The 22,958-nt window shown below is 43.6% G+C and overlaps 3 protein-coding genes across 3 annotated transcripts in view; all 3 read right to left on the bottom strand.

Moving 5' to 3' along the window:
• The window catches only part of LOC146758554 (cytosolic carboxypeptidase 4-like), a 253,527-nt gene that overhangs the window by 65,914 nt on the left and 164,655 nt on the right, over positions 1-22,958 (bottom strand). Inside the window, exon 2 of the mRNA XM_085514561.1 lies at positions 20,266-20,446. Coding sequence (XP_085370687.1) covers positions 20,266-20,423 — 158 coding nt within the window. The 5' untranslated portion in view covers positions 20,424-20,446. The remainder of the gene's footprint in view (positions 1-20,265; positions 20,447-22,958) is intronic.
• Positions 517-5,150, bottom strand: LOC146758555 (uncharacterized). The gene is made up of 2 exons (XM_085514534.1): positions 4,778-5,150; positions 517-4,665 (listed from the first exon to the last, which is right to left on the bottom strand). Exon 2 carries the CDS (start codon positions 3,838-3,840, stop codon positions 517-519), a length of 3,324 nt encoding a protein of 1,107 aa, XP_085370660.1. The 5' UTR covers positions 3,841-4,665; positions 4,778-5,150.
• On the bottom strand, positions 5,589-9,610 carry LOC146758556 (uncharacterized). Its single transcript, XM_085514536.1, has 2 exons — positions 9,201-9,610; positions 5,589-9,086 (listed from the first exon to the last, which is right to left on the bottom strand). Exon 2 carries the CDS (start codon positions 8,062-8,064, stop codon positions 6,613-6,615), a length of 1,452 nt encoding a protein of 483 aa, XP_085370662.1. The 5' UTR covers positions 8,065-9,086; positions 9,201-9,610; the 3' UTR covers positions 5,589-6,612.

The raw sequence follows: 22,958 nt of genomic DNA on the forward strand, positions 1-22,958 counted from the left end.
GAGCAATGAGTCCCTATTGGTGCGGTACTGCCGTCTGTGAACCACTCTGGTGGCAATTGGTACCTCTTGGTCTTTTACCTGGAGCAACCCCACAGCAGAAGGATCATCTGACAGACCAGGTAAAGTTGACAGCTGCTTAACACCATTTGTGTTTACAGCAGCTATCCCAAAGGCCCATCGATACCCCTTGGGATCCTTGAAATATCCCATCCTAAGGTAATCGATTCCCAGTATACATGGAGCCTCTGGACCAGTCACAATAGGGTGTCTCTGCCAGTTTTTACCAGTGAGGCTTATTTCGGCCTCCAACATAGTCAATTCTTGGGAACCCCCAGTCACTCCATGGATATATATTGGTTGTGTCCCTTGGTGACTTGAGGGCATTAGGGTGCATTGTGCACCAGTGTCCACCAAGGCTTTATATTTCTGTGGTTGAGATGTGCCAGGCCACTTAATCCACACAGTCCAGTATACTCTGTTGTCCCTTTCCCCCCCCTGGCTGGGGGCAGGGCCCCTCTATTGTTTACCTCGTTGACTTGCAGCAACTGGAACTCTCCCCTTCTTGGAAGAGTTCACCTTGGTAGTTGTTTCACCTTGTAATTCTTTCACTCGTGCCTGAAGTGCAGAAGTGGATGAATTACACCACTTCTTCATGTCCTCCCCATGACTACAGAGGAAAAGCAACAAGGCAAGAAGTGTAGTCTCATTGTTGATTCGAGGTGACTTATCGTTGTCATTTGCTTGAATACGAGGACGTCTCTTTTTTATGGTTGAGATTTTCGATGATACAGGTCGAGAGGAACTCATGTTGTTTAGCTCTCTCAATAGGCGATCGTGGAAATCCTGGTTTCCATCATCTGGTACCACCGTGGATTCATCTACATCAGGCACATTAGCCAATTTGTCAATAATATCACTTTGTGTTTCCTCCACTTTGTCTAACCTTTCCACTATTTTTTTTCCCATTTGGACAATGGCTGAAGTATAAAGCTTAACTTCTGTAGCGCTTATAAATAATTCAAGCTCCTGAAGTCTACTAATTAGTTCATTTACAGGGGGCTTTCTTTCCCCTTTGCCATATACCAATGCAAGTGCACTGGCATGCTTTTCTGGAGCTGCCTTTGTAAAGTCACGCCACATTTGTCGTGGAACGTGGACTGCTTCAGGATCATGTAATTGGTTTGGATTGTTACGATTGAACTGGGGGCTGTAGAGCATTTCCACCAGAGCCCTTTCTCTCAAAAATTGGATACCTTTCTCCATATCAGTCCATTTCTTTTTCTCAGGCTCCAAGTCCCGTTTAAAGGGGAATCTATCTCTTACCGCTATCAACATCCGCTTCCAGAGGGTGTAGGACCGATTTTGGCATGTGCCTATACCTCTGTCCACACGTGAGTCCCTGGAAATGCTACCCAGTTGGCGAGCTTCACTGCCATCGAGCCACGCACTGTTGGCACCATTGTCCCACCAGCGAAGTAACCAAGTGACCATATTTTCTTTTGGCTGACGTGTGAAATCCTTTCTCAGATCTCGAATTTCACTCAGTTTAAAAGATCGATCAATAATGGTCGTAATACTTTGCTCACCTTTTGCTCTATCAAGAGTCCCAGGTGTTGATGTTGGCAGCTGTGTTGATGAGGCTGCCCCATCTATAAGTTTGGACTCGAGAAATTCTCGTAAAGAAAATCTAGCTTTTGGCTCCTCGTCTGACTCTGACCCTGACTCTGACGCTTGTGTTATTTCCTCCAGGCGACCTTCCTCCTTTTTCCTCTCTCCTAACTTTCTCTCTCCTAACTTTCCCTGCTCCTCTGACTTCTTCTCCTCCTCTAACATCTTCTTATACTGCTCTAACAACCTCTGCTCCGCCGACTTCCTCTGGTCTTCTGACTCCTCCTGCTCTCCTGAGTCCCCCTGCTCTCCTGAGTCCCCCTGCTCTCCTGAGTCCTGCTCTCCTAACTCCCTCCGCTCTTCTAACTCCTTCTGCATTTTCTCTATCTGAGTTGAAACTCGTTTTGTTTTTCGCCCTCTTACAGGGGCAACCAACATTGTATCTGGTGCCCCCGGTGGTTGGTTAAGTTGGAGTACATACGGTTCAGACTTGAGGGTGTCGCATTCTGCCCTGAGGACGTTATAACTAGACTGGAGGGCGTCGTGCTCAGACTGGAGAGCGTTGTGCTTACACAGGAGGGCGCTGCGCGCTGCCCGGAGATTGTCGTACCTGGACTGGAGGTCTTTGTGTTCAGACTGGAGAGTGTCGTGCTCGGACCGGAGGGCATCGCGCTCAGTCTGGAGAGTGTCATGCTCGGACCGGAGGGCATCGCGCTCAGTCTGGAGAGTGTTGAGCTTGGTCTGGAGGGCATTGTGCTCGGTCTGAAGAGTGTTATGCTCGGACTGAAGAGTGTTGTGCTCGGTCCGAAGGGCATTGTGCTCAGTCTGAAGAGCGTTATGCTCGGACCGGAGGGCATTATGCACAGACTGAAGAGTGTTGTGCTCGGACTGGAGGGCATCACAGTTGGATTGGAAGGCATCATGCTTGGCCTGAAGGGTGCCGCACTCAGACTGGACGGCGTCATACTTGGACTGGAGAGTGTTGTGCTCGGTCTGGAGGGCATTGTGCTCGGTCCGGAGGGCATCGCGCTCAGTCTGGAGAGTGTTGTACTCGGACCGGAGGGCACCGTGCTCGGACTGGAGAGTGTCGTGCTCGGACCGGAGGGCGCTGTGCTCGGACTGGAGAGTGTCGTGCTCGGACCGGAGGGCGCTGTGCTCGGACTGGAGAGTGTCGTGCTCGGACCGGAGGGCATCGCGCTCAGTCTGGAGAGTGTCATGCTCGGACTGGAGGGCGCCGTGCTCGGACTGGAGAGTGTCGTGCTCGGACCGGAGGGCGCTGTGCTCGGACTGGAGAGTGTTGAGTTGGGATTGCAGGGACCTTTTCTCATCCCAAAGTTTTCCTGCGTCAGCTCTAAGATTCTCTTTCTCGTACCAGATTGAGTCTCGTTGGTACAGGAGATCTTTTCTCTCAGCTTCAAAAACTTTTTCTCTCTCTACCTTCTCATCCCAAAGTTTTTCTGCGTCAGCTCTAAGACTCTCTTTCTCGTACCAGATTGAGTCTCGTTGGTACAGGAGATCTTTTCTCTCAGCTTCAAAAGCTTTTTCTCTCTCTACCTTCTCAGCCCAAAGTTTTTCTGCCTCAGCTCTAAGACTGTCCTTCTCGGCCCTGAGACTCTCTCTCTCAGCTTCAAAAACTTCCCTCTCAGGAATGGTATTGACTAAGGCCCAATAAGCATTAGCTAGGCCCAAAATCATTTGTGCCTCCTGAGATCTGCCTGAGCCACAACATTCCTGCCTCAAATATGCAATCAAACTCTCAGGATTCTTCAATTGTTCAGGAGTGAAGCTCCATAACACTGAAGATGTCTGTCCTTTGAGAATCTCTTCAATTCCCTGCCACTCAGTATTCTCTGGTTCTAGGGAAGACTTCCTCCGGATGTTATAAACCCAGATACTGAGTGAGATTATTACAATAATCAACAGTAAGATCAGGGAGATTAAGAGTGTGGCCCACTGATCATTCAAGAACTGCATAAAGGATTCATAGAAAGAAAGAGGAGCACGCTTAAAAATCACCATTTCTGTATAATTAGTTGCATTAGTTGCTCCCTCTGGAGCTGTATACAGATACGAAGTGAGCATTGCTAACCATGCTTTCAATCCATTATACAATTGTATAGCTCCATAAGAAAAAGTGGCTAGCTTAAACATGGCCCAATATGTTCGGAGCGTCTCAAAAAAGGAACCAATGGCACACAGTCCCTGGTAAAACAAATTTAGTAGAGAAAACATTTTTTTTTCCTCCAATAGAGAGAAAAAAGTAAAAGAAAACAAAGCTCAGCAGTGTTTATAAAATATACCGGAGTATTGGCAGTCCGCCTGGACTTTCAAGGTCAAGCTCGCAGGTGCAGAATCGCAAACACGAGATAGCTCCTTAACAGGGAAAAAAAACTCGTAGCTCTGTTAAAAGCTAAAAGAGCAACAGAAGAAAACACAGAAAAACAGCAACTCAATTTTGCCCGCATTCTCCACCAAAATCTGTCACGGTTTGAACTAAAAATCCACCTGCGTCCGTGACAGGGGGCCGTAGGCCCCGGAGGGGCCCTAGGCCGAAAGGAAAAAGTTAATTAGGAAAAGAAAACAGCGGCAACGATCTAAGGAGGCACACTTATTTACTAAATACTATATCGAAATACAGGATAACACAATATAATACAATATAATTGAAAATTGAGCTAACGAATCAAGCAAAATAGGAGAGAGAATGAGTCCCGTAACCGAGAGGCCTACTGTGAATCTAGGCGAACGGCTGAAGGCTCCCACACACTCCCCTGAACGCCAGAACTCGAAAGACGTCAGTCTGTTCTGCGACAGAGTTAATATAGAGTCCAGGTCCCGTGACCTATCGTGTTGTTCCCTGGGAGATGTAGTCTTCTTCTGTAAGTTGCAGATTCAGTAAAATTATTCATGCTTAATATGATGTTATGATGTGGAATACTGATAGCAAAAATTACAAAATTATTAAACCATGACAGTAGGGGAGAGCAGCAACGGAGTAGCAGGCTGCAAGCAGCAGATCGGCGAATCGCAGAAAAGATGGTCAGAGTATCGTGGTCTCTAGAAGCAGTCTCGGGCAGCGAGGTCCCTCGGAGCAGAGTCTCGAGCAGCAATCCCAGAAGAGAGAATAGGCAGCAGTAGGACAACGGTGGAGGGATCTGAGGTCAGATACCTAGATGCCCACAAAGGTTCTTCAGCATGCAGCCATCTTCTTCAGCATGCAGGCGCTCGCGTAGAGAGGCATCTGGTGTCAGAAAACCTCTCCCAAAATTCGGAGTTTGTCCGTGCCCTTTTTATCCTTCTTTCCAGCCTTCGAGACATTTCGGGACGGCTCGGGTCAGAGTCTTGTGACTTCCTCAGAGCTGTCAATCTTCCTTGAGATGGGCCAACAGGAAAGACCACTTAAGGGCCATTAGTCCTCAGGGATGGCCATCTTCCTTGAGATAGGCCAACACAAAAAGACCACTCAAGGGCCATTGATCAGTATCTTATCTCCCTTTCGTAGCTCCCGGACTTGTCCATCTCCTGCGTGTCTCCATTTCAGCAAACTTTGAGACAGTAATGTAAAAAGCATGGCTTCTTACACCACCCCGTGACTCAAAGTTTGCTTAAAAAATTGACCACTGCTGATCCAGGATGGTGAGAAAAAGATAGCAAGCATGAGGGTAAAGGAAGGTGAGGGTGGGGAATTAAAATGTTTAATACAATCATTACGAAAGATTTCTTGATGTGCTCCACTTCTCCATCACTTGAGGAGGTTACAAAATACATGGACAATACAACACATTGGATAAGTTCAATGAAACATGGTATCATACACAAAACAAACATGAAAGTTGCGACAACACACAATAGATAAAATAAGATGCATTTTACCCACAGTACACCTGGAAGACAGAGAAAAAGGTCAAGGTCTGGACTTTTCCAAGTTTGGACAGGAACACGTATACCATCAGCAATTAGTTTAACTTTACCATTATAAATCTTTAGACAACAGGTGGAATCATTTAATTTGACACAGGCATCTCCCAGTGATTCTTCAGGAGGGGTTGACACAAATATTACATAATGAATAAAAGATAGAAATTGAGAAAAAACAACCATACATTGAAAACAACCATACATTTAACAATGACCAATAGTAAAAAATAAACAAGTAAAACAATAGGGATATTTGTGTCAGGAGAACTTTCCACTTGAGCATTTCCAAAACAGTTCAATTGCTGAGAGATATATACTAGTCTGGCAAGTCTAAGAACTGTTATAGTCACAACATAGTGTAGGATACCCCAGAATTTAAATCGTAGGGAGTAATCCCAGAAACATACACATTTCTTATCAAAAACGAAGACACTTTCCAACAACAGTGTTTTGAATGGAACTCCTGTACTGATGAGACACTGGAAAGCATCAGTGCAAAGGGTTTTATGATAAATTTCACTTTAGTGACCACATCTAACAGATATTAGATAGATCCCATTGCTCATTTCCCAATTCATTAGGAATTTGGAAACACCATGGAGTTACATGCAAATCACCGTCAAGTTTGACCAAAAGAGGTGAAATATGGGGTTAAAAGGAATGATTACCACTGTGCAAAGAGTACAAGAAAGCCAGGATAACCTGAAAAAAAAAAAAAACTTGGAACCCAATTGTGAAGTTTAAACAGATCCAACGACTGATACCAATCACAACTCATAAGTACAGCAAACAAAACATAATACTATTGCAACCAAAATATGAAATAAAGAGGTATATCAGTATTCTAGCATGATCACATCTTCCAATTTTTCTGTCACAAAACACAAATGGTTAAAATCAGCTACAAGCCATTCTGTTCCGTGAAGGTCCTGCGGGGATCTTCTGTAAAAGAAAACAAGACAACTCGCCCTTTGGGGGCTTTGTTAATACAATTATCTTCTCCTTTTAGTCATGAGCCTCCTAACAAACATCCATCCTTCACCCCCCCCCCCACCTCCCTCTCATCTGGGGGAGGGGGCGAAAGTATCAACTTTCCTTGGGCTTTTGTTCTGGCCACAAGTTAACTAATTTCTCTAGCCTGACTGTGGGTAATCCATTCATCAAATCTCGTGGAACGCCCTTTTGCCAGCCCAGTGTCCAGAGACGATTACGTTTATGATCAATATTTCTCCTACCTGTTCTTACTGGCAATGAGACCCTTCCAGTTCCACAGAGTTTTGGGCTAGGTGGCCTAGGAGCAAGGGTGGTCGCTGCGAGCCTTACCTCCCTTGGCTCAGATTTACTGGAAGAAGCCACAGGCCCATATTTCCTTTCATAATTAATCAACTCTTGGGCAACCTCCCCCCATGTCCATACCTTATACCCTGATTGCAAATGGCCTGAGGTGCCAGTTCTTTCTAATGCTGGCCGGGTTCTTTCTCCCTGAGGCATAGCTTGTATTTTTCCCTGCAGTTGTATACCTATGGGTTTCAGCGATTCTGGAAGTCCCCTGATTAATGGAGTCATCCGTTCAGGATCAACAGGCATCATCAAAGGTGATTCGTGCCGTGGCTGCAATTTCCTGTCATACATCATTTGCAGGCAAGCGGCCTTTTGGACACTTTCAACCAATTGGTCAACTGTCCCATTAATGGCAAGAGGGTCTCCCCTTTCTAAAGGGTTGAGACCACCAGCCCAGTAAGCAGCCCTCTGTGTTAGGGACCAGGGAGCACGGTTATCACCAGTAGTCAAAAATACTCCTGGCCCCCAATAACCCTCAGCCTCCTTTTCGGTTAACATAATTTGGTCTCCACCAGTTAAGCTGACTCTCCATACATATTCTGTTTCTGATTCCTTTGGAGAACGGCTAAAATCTTTTTTCAGTTTTGCTAATTCAGTGGCAGAAAAGGGAATTTCTTTAACATTCATTTGAGGATCCAGGTCCTCTCCATTATCAAAGGTATATTCTGTTTTTATTAGAGGGCGCAGAGGGGCTATTGGGGTTTCAAACTTATCAAAATTTTCTTTTGCTTCTTTTAGTTCTTCCTGAGGATACAGTTTTTCTTGTGGTGCACCATGAATATCAGTGTCACCAGTATCTTTATATGTTAAAATTTCCTTAAAAGCCATCTGTAACAAGGCCGAATTATGTCTCTCTCTTTCCAATTGTACTTCTAGATTTCCAATTTGGTTTTGCAAAGCTTTCACGAGTTCCTGGGTTGCTTTAACTGTTTCTTGTAACGACTGTATAGTCTGGTTTTCCGCCTCAAACTGCTGGTCTCGGAACTCCACGGCTGCTTTTAAAGCAGCACCGAGTACTGCACAAATAAATGATTTGCCTTTCCCGGCTCGGGTATGAGCCCCATGTTGTAAAACACAAATGCGGTCAGAAACAGCCTGCAAATTATACCAATTTTCACGTGCCCAGTCCATCCCTGATGACGATGGCCGAGACGCGTGCTTTTCAAGGATATCAAACAACATATTTTCACCTTCCATCAGATGTAATTTTACTCACAACCAAAAAATCTACAGGCAACGAAATCTACGCTGAGGGAGGAGGCGATTCCTTATCTCCTCAGAGAGGCAAACACTTAACAAAACGAACAACTGCTCAAAACACTCCTTTACACAAAAGACCAAACGACTCAATCAACACTTCCAAAGAAAGTGTAAACACCTCAAACGGTCCTGGCTATTCTGGCAAGCCACAACGAAAAACTTCAACCTCCAAGCAAAAAAAAAGTTAGAAATAACTTCTAAGTTTCTCAAAAGTAATAAACTTCTTGGAGAAGCACACACCACTTCCACAAGAGGCTCACACACAAAACTTTTAAAACCAAAGGTACGTCACAAGATACTTAAAACCACCACAATGCAAAATAGTCTTCCCAGGGAGGCACACACGTGTAAAACAAAAGCAAACAGTACAAAATTAATTCACTCGTCCCCGAGAGGTATACACGTAAGAAAGAAAGTTTCAGAATGTGGAGCGGTCTTCCTGGAGAGGTGCACACGTCAAATTAAGTTATCACAATCGCTCCTTGCAACTCCAGGAGAAACAGACAGAAAAGTTTTAGAGAAACTGGAAGGATAACACTCTCACGACGGGTTATCCTGCCGACTACGCCAATAAAAATGTCTCGCTCCAATTTAGGAGTGAGGCAAAGGTTCTTTTAATAATGTTATGCCCGGCGTGAGATTAAGAAGAAGAGCATTCAAATGTTGATCCGACCAGTTTATTGGAAATAATAGACAATTGAGGGGATGGGGAAGAGAGAGTGACGAATGCCAAAATTAGGGTGATGGGGAAGGGAAAGTAGGCGATAGAAAAAGGTAGAAAAGAGCAAGAATTACGTTAAAGCGGGGAATAGTCACCTCCTGGAAGCAGCAGCGTCCCGTAGCACGTTGTTAACGTTGGTCCGGGGCAAAATAAACGTAGGGGAGAGCAGCAACGGAGTAGCAGGCTGCAAGCAGCAGATCGGCGAATCGCAGAAAAGATGGTCAGAGTATCGTGGTCTCTAGAAGCAGAGTCTCGGGCAGCGAGGTCCCTCGGAGCAGAGTCTCGAGCAGCAATCCCAGAAGAGAGAATAGGCAGCAGTAGGACAACGGTGGAGGGATCTGAGGTCAGATACCTAGATGCCCACAAAGGTTCTTCAGCATGCAGCCATCTTCTTCAGCATGCAGGCGCTCGCGTAGAGAGGCATCTGGTGTCAGAAAACCTCTCCCAAAATTCGGAGTTTGTCCGTGCCCTTTTTATCCTTCTTTCCAGCCTTCGAGACATTTCGGGACGGCTCGGGTCAGAGTCTTGTGACTTCCTCAGAGCTGTCAATCTTCCTTGAGATGGGCCAACAGGAAAGACCACTTAAGGGCCATTAGTCCTCAGGGATGGCCATCTTCCTTGAGATAGGCCAACACAAAAAGACCACTCAAGGGCCATTGATCAGTATCTTATCTCCCTTTCGTAGCTCCCGGACTTGTCCATCTCCTGCGTGTCTCCATTTCAGCAAACTTTGAGACAGTAATGTAAAAAGCATGGCTTCTTACACGAGTGCAATAAACTTCATTAATACCCAAACCTCTTTTCCTGCTTCTTCTCATTTTTAAGTGGTATTAAAATAGTTTATGATTGTTCAGCTGCTCTGCACTTTACATCCTCTTATGTGTCATAACCATTTGGGGGATGACAGAAAAATAGACACTTTTTTTTAAATCTTTTTTTTTTTTTAATATAATTTAAAATTTTAATGTATATTTTAAATTACATTAAAAAAAAATACAAAAGCCTTTAAACTACCAGACAATGAATATGCAAAATGTTCCTCAAAGTTTACATTACTGTTATCATTGTTATCTACTGGTAGAAACGTCACAGACCAGAGATAGACCTGGGAAGCAAGTTTTGCTTTAGATGGTGCTCAGTGGGACCAGGTGCCCCTTAAATGGAGGATAGATTTTTTTTAATCAAAAGCTGAGCTTCTGAACATGTAGGGGAGAAAAATTAGAGATATGGGAGATAAAGAAACATTACCATCTGAGATGCCATGTGATATACATAGAAAGAACCCCTGTACTCACCCAGAACGTTGTCACTGCATAATAACTTTACAGGAGTAGGAGTAATAGGACTTCTTCAACTATAATAACTATACCTTAAGTACTTATCATTTTTGGAGACAAATCAAAGCGACCCAAAAGGTGGTTTAGGATCTAGACTGTATTGTCCACTACCACTTCCTCACTGTGCTCTACTTCCTCAAGCAAACAACGCAGAAGAGGCTCTATCGAATGTAATGGAATATTTAAGCACCTCGTACAGGGACACATCCACCTGTGGAATTTACAAGCCAGTTCTAACAGTACAAGGAAGAGTGGCTGAGCTCTGAACACAGCAAGATCTCTACAGCAACTTAATGCCAAAATAATCACTATTCCCATGCAATGAAGTATCACCGTGCTAATCTGAAGGTTCCTAACAGGATCACAACATCACCGAGCTGGGGTGTGTTCAAATACCAACTTCGTAGTTCTACAGTGCATACAGACACAAGGTCATCATTACTGAAGCCCCCTTTGCTGCCCATCTCACCCTCTTCTTTTTGTTTCATATTGTTTCCTCCAGCTCAAATTCTGGGCCAGATGACTTCAAAAAGCTCTTCATTTTTCTATCCCTTTAAGACTCCAACGCTTTACAGCATTAGAAGTGTGGCTGACTTTTTTTTCCCTGACTCCCAGCAGTGCTGTCTTTCAGGTCACAGGAGAGGTTTTGATTTCCCACTCTTTGTCATTCCAGCATCAACTTAATTTTCTGTTTTTCATTCTCTTGCTGCTTCCCTGGGACATGCAGCTGGTTTCAGAAATTAAGGTGACAATTTGCTCAAACTACTGGGGTAAAATTTGCCCGTGTAATTACCCTAATTGCATGTGCAATCATATGAACCATGTACACAGGTGAACTATTCAACCTCAGCTGGTCCTCTGTGGGTGCATTTTTGAACAAGCAATTTTGAAAATACAGGCTTCCAGATGAAGCTTATTTTTGTTGTTATGCCTCTTTGTCCCATTTTTTAAAACACCATTTTCCAATTGCCAGCCCATTTCTCCAACCCAAGGCAGTCACATATCTGCTCTCCTACCACTGTACTTTGCCAGCTGTTATTCAATTGAATCTGTTATTCAAATGAAACAGAGGGCAGGGAAGAGCGGAAAAGAAACACAGAAACAGAGATGTTAAAGAACAGTAGTAGCTAAAATACCGAGCTAACTAAACAGAGACATTTAAAAGCCAACACGCAGTAAGGCAGCTCTACCTTTGCATAACTAAGCTCCAAGTTTTTTTATTCATATGCTTTTAGAAAGAACTTCTGTGCATATATCACAAAAAATGATGTGTTTTAATACTTAAAAGGGACTGAATGGTCGTATAAAATTTGAAATGTCACTTGGAACTCCAGGGATGTCCAGTTTGCAGGGTGAAAGAAATACTGCTCGATTTATTACACAGTAATATATGAAGGTATATTATGAGAGACAATAATCTTCATTCCCAGGCAATTTCAGCTTTCCAGGTAGTGTGGATATTGCAGTAAAGTATTGGACATTCTTCATTGCATCTATAAAAGTGAAGTTTTTACAATTTCATTTTGTGGACTTTTTTCCCATCCCATGAATAACAACTCCAAGTCTGAATCTGTAGCTTCCAAAAGGCATTAACTTGGGTAAGATGAGTTGGTCTTGAGATAAGTGATCAAAACTAGCCCTTGCACTCATGACATGAGCTTCTACCCAGTACATTCAGCATTTATGTCGGTACTCCATGCCTACCACAACCAGGAATCAGATGCAAAATCCAAGTTCGTTAGTATCTGTGTGACATCTCATTGTAGTGTTTAACTATGGGGTGAACTGGGTTCAGGGCTTGCAGGTGCATCCTGACAATTTCAAGAAAGCATAAAGAAATCCCTCATCTTACAGCGTTCTCCAGTCCCTTCACTGATGATACTGAACCTCACAAATCTTCCCTGGGTTGCTGAAGAAGTCACGGCAGTGAGATTCTCCCCCCCATCCTAAGAAGAAACAGTGAAGGAAAGCAGTAACTACAAAAGCTTCCACCTCCATAAAGTACATCATGAGAAAATGGATTAGCCTTCACAACAGATCCATTAGCCAGCACCCCAGTATCCTCTTTGTTCTTGCCAATTCTAAAGCACGCTGTGCCAGTATTGGATCAGCTCCTAACAAGAGACAAGCTGGTCCTTGCCTGTCTGCACAGAGCCTAGCACAGGCACAATTGCTATGGGAATAATATATTACCAAATGGACTTAAATGAGCATAATAACAAACAAAAGATAATCATACACACTCAAACTAATGCAAATAAGAATATAATTCAATCAACTCATTAACTTTACTAAAAGCTAGCTTTGTACATCAGCCTCCTGGCTCTTAGAACTGTCAAAGGAGCGCAGACATCTGATTATGAACTCCCGTTGTCAGTCAGGAGACTAGACATGAATGCTGAACAAAAATAATTCCTTTCTGAGCCCACGGAACATCGTGTTCATATCTAATATTCATGCTACCTTGAAAATACAAGGTAGTAGCCATATAAAATGGAATAATTTCTGAGGCTTAAAGCTGAATTGTTTAGTAGTCCAAGACATTAATATCACTGAGCTCATATCAAGTAATCTTCAAGTGCAGTGAAATTCCCAAGTGACCTTGACTAATCTGAACAGATTGGGTATGAAAGCATCGAGGGAGCTGCAGGCACCTCATGGGGGGAACCTTTACTGTTTCAGAGCAAACACTGTGCGTGCTTTTGGGACTGGAAGACCAAAGAAACAAGAGACAATGCATTTGGTCCCCCCTGTTCTTAAAATGACCATTAACTAATTCGTTTTTGTGGATGTTTAGACATGATACTGTTTTCTCCAAAGGCAAACAATAGTACAGCACTTCCATAGGATATTGACAAGCAAGAGAACAAGATCATAGACATTACATATTAAGAAACCCTTGGCCCTATCTATGCCAGACCTCCTCTGTGAGGTCTTTTTTGGTCTCTACCAAGGCATACAAACAGTGGCACAGCCCTCTGGGCAATTTACCAGAATCTAGCATTGTGTTGGCCTGTTATAATAACAGGCCTCTGGACTCTGGGACAAGCTCTTATAATTCAAGAGACTGAGCGTATTCTCCTGCCCGACCTCCTGAAAGCGCATGGAAAGTGCTGGAAAATAAAAGGAAAGGCAGCAAAGCACCCAAAGTCTCAGCTACTCAGCTTTCAGAAAACAGAAGCACCAAGCAATAAAACCAACTGCTGACATGAGACTGGTGCCGAGTCCCACAGACAACGATAGCAGACAGACTCCTATTTTAGAGACTTGACGAAACAATAAATTAGGTGAGGGTGTGTTAGAACAACAGCTGGTTGCTAATTAGTCGCAGCCCCCTCAGCAGGGTATCAATAAAGCAGCAAAGAACATCTCGAGTAAATTAAATTTTAAAAACCCCTACTGCAATCACTCCCCTGACAGACCCTTCCTTCATCTCCCTTCTCAGCTTTTTATTTATTGTAATTACTTTAGTAATAAGATTTGTTTCCTTGTTATTATATGTATTACTATGCAGGGCGGCAACAACAATAACAACAATAGCTAGGAAGAGTTATGTTGCTTATTTATCTCTGTGGCTGTTATTGGGCCACTGGGTGGATAGAGCAATGAGGAGGTGGGTGCCTGGGAAAAGCAGTAAATAGAAAAGAAAGCATATTCCTCAGGAGCAGAGACATATGGGGACATATTTACAAAGGAGGAAACACTGACAATGAGCGAATAGATCTAATAACTCAGGGGAGCCCAACAGCTCCAGCTGATAAAGGAAGGAATAAACAATACTGCATTAGAAGTGCTGTCAGGAGTCCTGGGGTGTAGCTGCGTGCCAACAGAGGTTTACCATAGGAGAGCCAAGGATGGACTGCCATGTTAGCACAGGGCAAAGGCTTTGTCTGAAATAGGGTCATCTCCCACAGCATACTGATGTACTGAGAAGAGTTTGGTGGAGGATCAGACTCTGGTTCTGGGTCCACCAAGGGAGAAGCTGCAAAGACTTAAAGAATCACATACCCATATTTTATCTTATGTTGTTCATGTACTAGCCAGATTTCATAGCATCATAGACTCATTAAGGTTGGAAAGACCATTTAGCCAAGCTATCAGCCCATCCCCACCATGCCCAGTGACATCCCTCAGCGCCACATCTCCACGGTTCCTGCACACCTCAAGGGACAGTGACTCCACCACCTCCCTGGGCAGCTGTTCCAACACACCACCATTCCTTCTAAAAAGAAATTTTGCCTAATATCCAACCTGAACCTACCCTGGTGCAAATTGAGGCCATTACCTCACATCCTATAGATCTAACCTTCCAAATCATGGGCTTCTGCTATAGGGAATCTGCTGAGACTATCAGGAACAATAAGGCTGCTTGCCTTGAAGAAGTATAAGTGGTCTTAGACCCTCTTCACTAGAACTAAAGAACAAGCACCCAAAATTCTCAGGACGGCCTGCTGAGAAGACCGTGATGGCCAACAAGAAGCACATTTTCACCAGTTATGCCTCACCACCAGTGCAAGATCACTGTCCTCTTTATGGGGACAGCTGAGGCAACACCAGAGGCAAGAGAGCAGCACTTAGATAAGAACCATCTACTGCACTCAAAGAAAGTTCACCCACAGTTCATAGCACTTCCCTGAGCCACATTCCAGATGCAGTACAAGCATTCCTCAGACATGGCATTTTCATCTGCTCTGAGGTCCCGAGTCAGTGCTTGCAAATAGACCACCTTATAACACAGAGCTCAGAGCACAGCCATTCTAAATGAGTAAGGACTGAATCTTATGCAAAAATGTTCTTCCACACGCATCTACCCAACTACCGTTGGCACTATCCTTAAAGAAATGCACGCATCACACATCAGCTAGTCTGGAGAGACCCCTTAAATTGTGCTTGCAAAGTGCATGGCATCCATTTAGATATGCAAGACTAGATTCTGAGAATTCAACTCCTCTTTAACCCTCTGATCAGAGAGAAGCAAACAAGAGAAGGGAAGGGAGAGTAGGAGGGATGTCTACAGCCACATGGCTTTGTGTGCCTCTACTTCAAGATTTAATCCTCAAGGATGCAGTTCTGGGTCATCAAGTGAGTCCTCAAGTGCGGCCCTTAGCTTGTTTGCTGTCTATGTCCAGCTCTGCCTCTGACTACGTGGAGAACAAAATGTCTCAGTGCAGGAGAGTGCACAATAATATAGGAGGAAATAGAAGTTATATACACAGATAATGCTTTTGGGTAGAAGAACTAGCTTGCTTCTGTTCTTCCTACAAGAATCCTTCAAAAAAAAAAGAAAAGAAAAAAAAAAAGGCCCTTGTTTCAAAAAGTAAGTGGGAAACATTAATAGTTAATAGTTTCCCTTCTGAGAGCATGCAATAGAAATGTGTTCTGAAAGGGCTTTCAGAGGACGTTTCTATCTCTCCATTTCTGTAATTGTCAGAGTTAAAGCTTTTCTCTGCTGGATTCCAGGGCGCAATAAACAAAGCCCTGTAAGTAAAACAGGATGGAACAAACAGCCTGACTAAAGTGAGAGTGAATATCAATAAAGAGAAACAAACAAAAAGCCCAGCTCACCTGCCTTACCTATAAGCAGCAGCAAAGCTTACTCAGCCTGTGTTGTGGGAAGGCAGGTGCAGAAGGGAACAGGGTGTTTTTAAACCAGATAAAGAATAGTCCATGGCTATAATCCAAAATGCAAATCAGGATTTCCTCTTCCTAACAGCTACTATGGTTACCCCATGCCTTCGAAGAAGTCACACTGCTTCCAAAAAAATTAATCTTCCTTTACCAAAATAGACTCACCGGCTCCCATCTCCACTGATTGGTTCAATTCATTTACAAAAACACATCAAGTTCCTCTCATTGAAAAGCTTCTTTGATTCAACAGTAGGGAAAGGAAAGCGAGAAAAGGGCAGACAGAAGGGAAGAAAGAGGAAACATGAAAGGGAGTAAAGAAAAAGGAAGAAGGTGGCAATGGAGGAGAGAGACATGAACTTGGAAGAGAGAGATTGGGCAGTTCAAGACCTGTGGATGCTCATAATAGACAGTGCATGGGCAGTCTGAAGATGAAATATTCTTTAAAACAAAAGCACTTATCTAGGAGTTCCACCTCTTGTTTGATCAATCATATCGCAAGGCCGAATCATTTTTAATTTAATACTTCTGGGAAGTGGGGGGGAAGCACTCATTAAACACGGGCACGGTTGGCAAGCACTGCGCATTAGCATTTGGCACTATTTATTATTGCTGTTTATGGTGATATAAATTAGGTTATACTGATATAATTAATAACCCTAAATTCAGGGGTAATAAATAGCAATATTTATATGAAACTGCAGACTCTGAAGAAGTCCAGCCAAAAAAATCCCCACAAAATGCTGACTACCACGTTGTGACTGCTAACATACACATGGGAGCACCAGGTACGTGGGTGCAGAAGATATGCAGGTGTGAGCAGACACTGAGGAATGGCTGCATACACAAGCTGTTGACAGAAGGGTATGTAGCATGTGCACAGAGAAGACAGCCTAAAAGCAGGTCACAAGATGGTACACAACTGCATAGAGAAGTGTTGGTGCACAGGCAACTTGTTGCTCCACTGTGTGGTAATGAGCTTATGTGGAACAGTGTGAACAGCCAACAGTGCTGGGTATTTCTTTGTAACAGAACTGTTTGTGCTGTCATAAGCTTTTACAAGTTCCTTTCCTGACCCTGGTTTTAGTGGATGAATCAGAAGAACTAGATTGAAGAGAAAATGCTCCTGGTACACATATTTCACTCATTTCAAGCTGTGTGAAGGTTGTGGTGTGTCATTATTTCATCCTCCCAGGAAGAAAACTCAGGGGAAAGAAAAAAAAAGGAGGGGGAAATGCTCAAGGTCACATACTTCATCAACAGCAGAGCCAGGAACAAAGCACGGGTCTCTCACTCACCCAGTATAACTCAGCAGTTTCCTAATCAAAGTGCTGTGCTCCTTCATGGATTCTCCACCGCTGTGTAGAATGGAATTCCTTCTCTAGCTTTCCTGTTAATCCGTGATTTAATTTAAAAAGACGATAAAGGGATGAGAGAAAACAGTCAGCTGAACACCAACCAATACCTTGGGTTTTCACAGAACAGCCTTCGCAAGATAATCAGCCTACAAGGACACTTTCCCTTTAGTAATTTAATGCCTGTCACTTTGGACCATCTTATAGCACCGTTCTTGGAGATTAAGACTACTTTTACTTGTAAAGAAGAAAAAAAACACACAAATAACTATATCAGGTCAGACCATACATCTATCAGAGGCAGCATCCCATTTCCAGCAGTGGTCAAACACTACTGTGTGACAACACACAGGATGCACTTAATAAAAAGTAGTGTCTAACATTAAAATATATAGCCACTACCAGATCAGCTGAAATTTATTTGACAAACCCTACATCTGACTGCTATTCAGGACAGAGCAAAGGCTGCCCAGGGAGGTGGAGTCACCATCCATTGGAGACCTTAAAGAAACATGGAGATGTGGTACATCAGGACACGGTTTACTGGGCAATACTGGTTGTAGGCGGACGGTTGGACCAGATGACAGACTTCTTTTCCAACCTTAATGATTCCATGAGAACAGTCGCACAGAACACAACTGCTCATCAGTACTCTCTGGATTGAACAAACTCAAATTATATGTGATATTGGGTAGTGATTTTTATTTTTATGTGATGACAGCCTTACTCATACAGACATGCTTGCATCACCACTACCTTCATTTAGCATCAGCAACAGGACTCAACTCTCTCCATCACTGACAGACAGGAATAAATCCTCATAGTACTGACTGATGTGAAAGGGAGTGAAAGGGAAGGCTGTTTCCTAGCTCAGCCACACACAGTCAGAGCATAATCACATTACTGCCATCATATCTGTGACAGAGGAACATTCTCTGCATGCAACTTTCAGATCACATTAACCAAAGCAAATACCAAGGCCCTGATCGTCTTGTTGCTGCACAAGGCTCTCGAAGTGTGATTGCACGGTATCCTGCTGGGATGAGCACTCTTCCACTGAGCTGTGCCTGCAGCAGGGAGTCAGCTGGGGAAGGGGCACAGCTGGGCTGCTGGAAGAAATCCTTTGTAACCGTGCGATGGCATTCATCTTTGTGACGGGCAGGGAAGCATTATGCACACCCCAGCACACAGGACTGGGGAGGAGGGAGAGAGTGAGGAGCTTCAAAAGAACTGCCAACAGAAAAGAATTCAACCCTTTTTTAAATATAAAGATACCGAGGTAACGAGACTAGAGCAGGATTAATACGAGATAACAGAAGGATGGATGGGTAGTACAGAAGATGCACTTTCAAAGCATGAAGATTCGAAATGAGTGATGATTCAAAATAAACAGTGGATTTGACACATTCAGTCGTGATTGTAAATCTCAAGGCAAATAAGTGGCTTCCTGAAATGTGCTACAGAGACCTAAAAGTAAGTAGTATGGACCTGTTTACAGCTACTCAGTCAATAATGGCCTACAGACCCTTTTCCTGGAAAAAGAGCTTCCCTTTGTGGCAGTGATTTGAATGACAACAGAGTTTAATACAGCACTTAAACCTAGATGAAGTAGAACATTAATGGACAAAGAAACCTGCATGTGCTTCCACATGCAGCAAGGGACTAAAAGTCATCTCCAAAAAGCTGCCAATAAACTCTAGGCCAAGAAAAGAAGCTTTTCTTTCTGTGCAGGAACACCTCAGTCCACTGAAAAAGCACATGGGAAGAAGCAAGAGCAACAGAGCCATGGGAGGCCCCACAGCACAGCATTTAAATTGGAGCATGATGGAATGGTTCTCTCCCTTCCCCAGGCTTCATGCTTAGCTACAGAGCCATAGCCAAGTCCTTGGACCTCTGCTCCTATCCCACACCAAACTTTCCTACTCATCACCAGGTTGAACTACAGTGGAAGCTCCACACGTTCCTGTGTGATATGAGCTCAGACAGTACCCTTCATTCCAGGTGTCACCAAAAGCCACACTGTCCCTCCTGAGGACCCTTCCTCTGCTATGCTCACTCCTGACAGCTGGAGAAAAAAGGTCAGACATTCCCTCCAGCCCTCCATCTGCTGGAAACTTTAATTAAGCAGAGTGAAAGGAAAAACAGAAAGCCACAATCTTTCATTTTTGCTTCTGCTGTCTGGAAGAATCAAGGAAACATTTGGTGCCAGCAGAAGCTTCCAATACTCGGGGGCAGCATCCAGCTCCCCTGAACAGCCTAAACTACAACACACTCATGTCCTGGGGAGAACAGGAACACAAAAAACTATGCTCATAGTCGCAGACCAGAGGCTAAGAACACTCCAAGCTGCCCTCTGCTGAAGCCCAGACCACAACAGAAAGGAATTAGATTAGGACCAAATAAGCTCAAGATTTGCTTAAGGTCTTTACCCTGTTTCTTCAGCACCGGATCAGCACAACCTGACCTGAAACCAGATGAATGGTTGTAGTGATGATGTGGGTAGGAGCAATGTAAAGGCAGCTCTGAAGAATGCAAAAAGAAACTGGTATATTCATAAGCTCAGAAAGACTTGGAATCTCTTCAGAAGCATGTGGGAGGAAACAGAGTAAAGGAGATAGGAGAAGGAGGGAGTTTCATTATACGGAAACATTTCCATAAAGATACGAGCATTTAATAGATCCTTACATCTTTCCCCCATTCAGGTTATATAAAGCATTAATTAAAGCCAGTTATTCCCAGATATATCAGCTTGCAGATAAAGTTTGCCCTGCTGATTTGGCAGAATAGATAACTTTCCATTCAGCAAGTAAGATTCAGTTTGTCTGCTGTCGCTAATACTTCACCCAGTCAGTTGGGACACCTTACGGCCCCACACAGTACAGAACCATGAATATCTGATGCACACGAGACAGCACACTGGGCTGTATCCAGGACTTACATTCTCCTTACAGGACTGATCACAGGATGAATAAAACACAAGGCAAAAGGCAACAGGAATTCTGGCCCAAAACACTGAAGACTAGGCCTGCTAAGTATACAGCAGTAAAGCCTGCAGGTAAACCCAGTGAAAATTCACAATAAGTATGTTACTACAACGCACTTGCCATTGATGACTCCATCAGGGTTGAGCATGGGGACAATCTTGAAAATGAAACATTTCCTCAGGAGATCAGCAATGGGATCACTGCTCACAAGGAACTCCAGGGTCCCCTTCATCACCCAGCTGGCGTTGCTTTCACCAGGATGAACACGGGCCATCAGAAAGACATAAGGACGACTGTCTGTAAAACAAAGCAAAGGCATGGAGATGTTATGCACAGAAGCTGCAGAGATACGATGCCAACTTTTTTTTTTAAGAGAGAATCTTACTAAACAGTTCATGGACAGAGCCTAATGAACCCCTGTTGCAAAGCAGACTAGCAATTTGGCAGAGAAAATTGTCTTGCTATCAGATACGTTATTTGCCATTCCCATGAAAAAGCACCCTCATTTGGCCTAGTTACACGTCTCCAAAAGCTCTCTGTATACACATGCTCAGAAGAGACCAAATTTGACAGCAGATTGTTTGAAAATCCCATCTGTGTTGAGCAAAATCCACAGATGGGCCAAGGGAAGAAGACAGAGGTAGACACCTGCCAAGCATAGAGAATAAAAGAAAAGGACAAAGCAATGATGTGTCTTAAAATTATCCTTCTGTGAATGTTCACAATCTCAGGCTGCTGTCACAAATCAACCTGACACATTTGCTTTAGTGGAAGCCACTATCTGACAGGGAATCACAACGATGCCATGATGTTTTTTGCAGCTCTGTCAGAGCACAGGCTCTCTAGTAAAGGGACAGAAAACAATCAAAGGTATCATCTGAGCATCCTTGTAAGCAAACGCTGATTTAGCAAGTTATGCTTCTATGTCCTCAGCTCCCAAAGCTGTACTAAAGTCCTTCAGTTTTCTAACAGCTTTACAAATCATTACTCAATTAATGTGAAACACAGAGGTGGAATCACAGAACCTTTTGAGTTGGAAAGGATCCTTAAAGGTCACTTGGTCCAACTCCTCTGCAAGGATGTAGACAGGTCTGGAAACAATCCCACATTCACCCCTTCCCATTCATAGGCATTTGATGGGCATGACCAGAGTCTCCACTCGAATTCATACAGAGCAATCATACTGTGGTCCAGTAAAGCAACCAGAACTCTGCTATTCAATAGCCGTGTACTAATCTTTATTTTTCCTTTATCATTCTTGCACCTTACCCTGAGATTAGTATATTTTCACTGCTGTGTATACATTAGTGCCCAAGGCGCTAATGGACTGTAAAAGATCCCTTCAGCCAATAGAGACATACTAGGAGTTCTGCTTACTTTTTATTACAAAAACATATATATATTAGAAAACAACCTCTATTCAGCTCCAGCTAGATGCTGTGCATTACAGTCTACCTTAGTAATGCTTTAAAACAGCAACAAGCAAAAACTACTTTTCACAAAGGCATCAGTTGCATTTTGCTATTTCCAAACATTTTCTTCTTTCTCCCATCATCATGATTTAGTGCTGTTTTGCAGGCTCATTGCTGAGCTAAACTTATGGGACTGTGTTGTTGTAGTTGAGAATGAGGCTCTTGAGGACTCCTAATGGACAACAGCTGTAAATAGCACAAAGCAAAATAAAACATGCTCCCTTGCAACTGATGAAAACGGCTTTAACTCCTGTCTCTTCTATACATTGGGAAAGCATGCAGCATGTTAATTGAGCGATTCTTTCTTCAGTTACTCTATGAGAAAACGAAACCACAAGAAAGGGTCTTCACATCTCAGAAATGGAAGGTTTGCCACAATTCAGCTAATTGAGGATACTGTGAGACTGGCAGAGATGTGAATTCTGCTCTCCTCAAGACTGATAAACCTCTGTCTAACATTCAACGTGACAAAAGCTTCTAGAGAGTCCTGATTTTAAACCCCAGGAAATAGTGGATCCATAGGATCCAGGTGGGGAAACATCTCTATTCCACTTAAAACTCCCTTTCTAAGCTTCACTCCCCTCCTGACAGGTATATTTGCAATGCCAAAATCACATCTCCGGGCACCAACTGGCCGGCAATAGTCAAGATTTCTGCACTTAGCTGAGCTGCTACACTTCATTCTTGATTCACTATGCCCCATAACAGCAGTGCTGATGAAGCCACCCCAGTGCTGCTGATCTGCTCTGGGACACACCTACTGTTCTGAAGTGTAATTTTGGTCCAGAGCCCCTTGATACCACCTTGTGCTACACTGCACCTCCTCAGGACACCGAGACACATGTTCTTCTATGTTTCCTTCAGGGCCCAGAACTGAGTTTGATGCTTCAAAATCCCCAAGTCAGTCCTTACACTGAATCCTCCCCAAGTCCTGGGGAAGCTGCCAGAAAGCTCAGGTTACCCATTTATCTCTGCAAAGCCCACATGACACGTAACCTTCACTGGGAATGTAAATAATAAAAAGAGTGAGCAGAGGAACCTTTTCGTGCTACATAAAGCCCCATCCAACAGATCTTGTCTCATTACTCTGTGCTACATTCTGACATGGCCAGGATATAACGTGCCACTAACAAAACCAGAGATGAGAGATTAAAGGCACTGATGCCTCTTGCAAAACATGGAGCAAAAACCCTTTGAGTAATAAATCTAACGTATCAACCACCTCCCACCTTCCCTTCTCTTTATTCATTTTAACTGTGGATATATGCATGAAAATAAGAGCTTTGTTCCTACAGTACTGCTAACTTGTTGCTTAATCTCCTGCCTATTGCAGGGAT

The sequence above is a fragment of the Coturnix japonica genome, chromosome 13 (genome assembly GCF_054131305.1).
Source record: "Coturnix japonica strain WE chromosome 13, WE-NBRP24, whole genome shotgun sequence".
NCBI classification, from domain to species: domain Eukaryota; kingdom Metazoa; phylum Chordata; class Aves; order Galliformes; family Phasianidae; genus Coturnix; species Coturnix japonica.

Coding starts and splice junctions, on each gene's coding strand:
- LOC146758555 (XM_085514534.1), bottom strand. CDS start 3,840: ATGTTTTCTCTACTAAATTTGTTTTACCAGGGACTGTGTGCCATTGGT.
- LOC146758556 (XM_085514536.1), bottom strand. CDS start 8,064: ATGGAAGGTGAAAATATGTTGTTTGATATCCTTGAAAAGCACGCGTCT.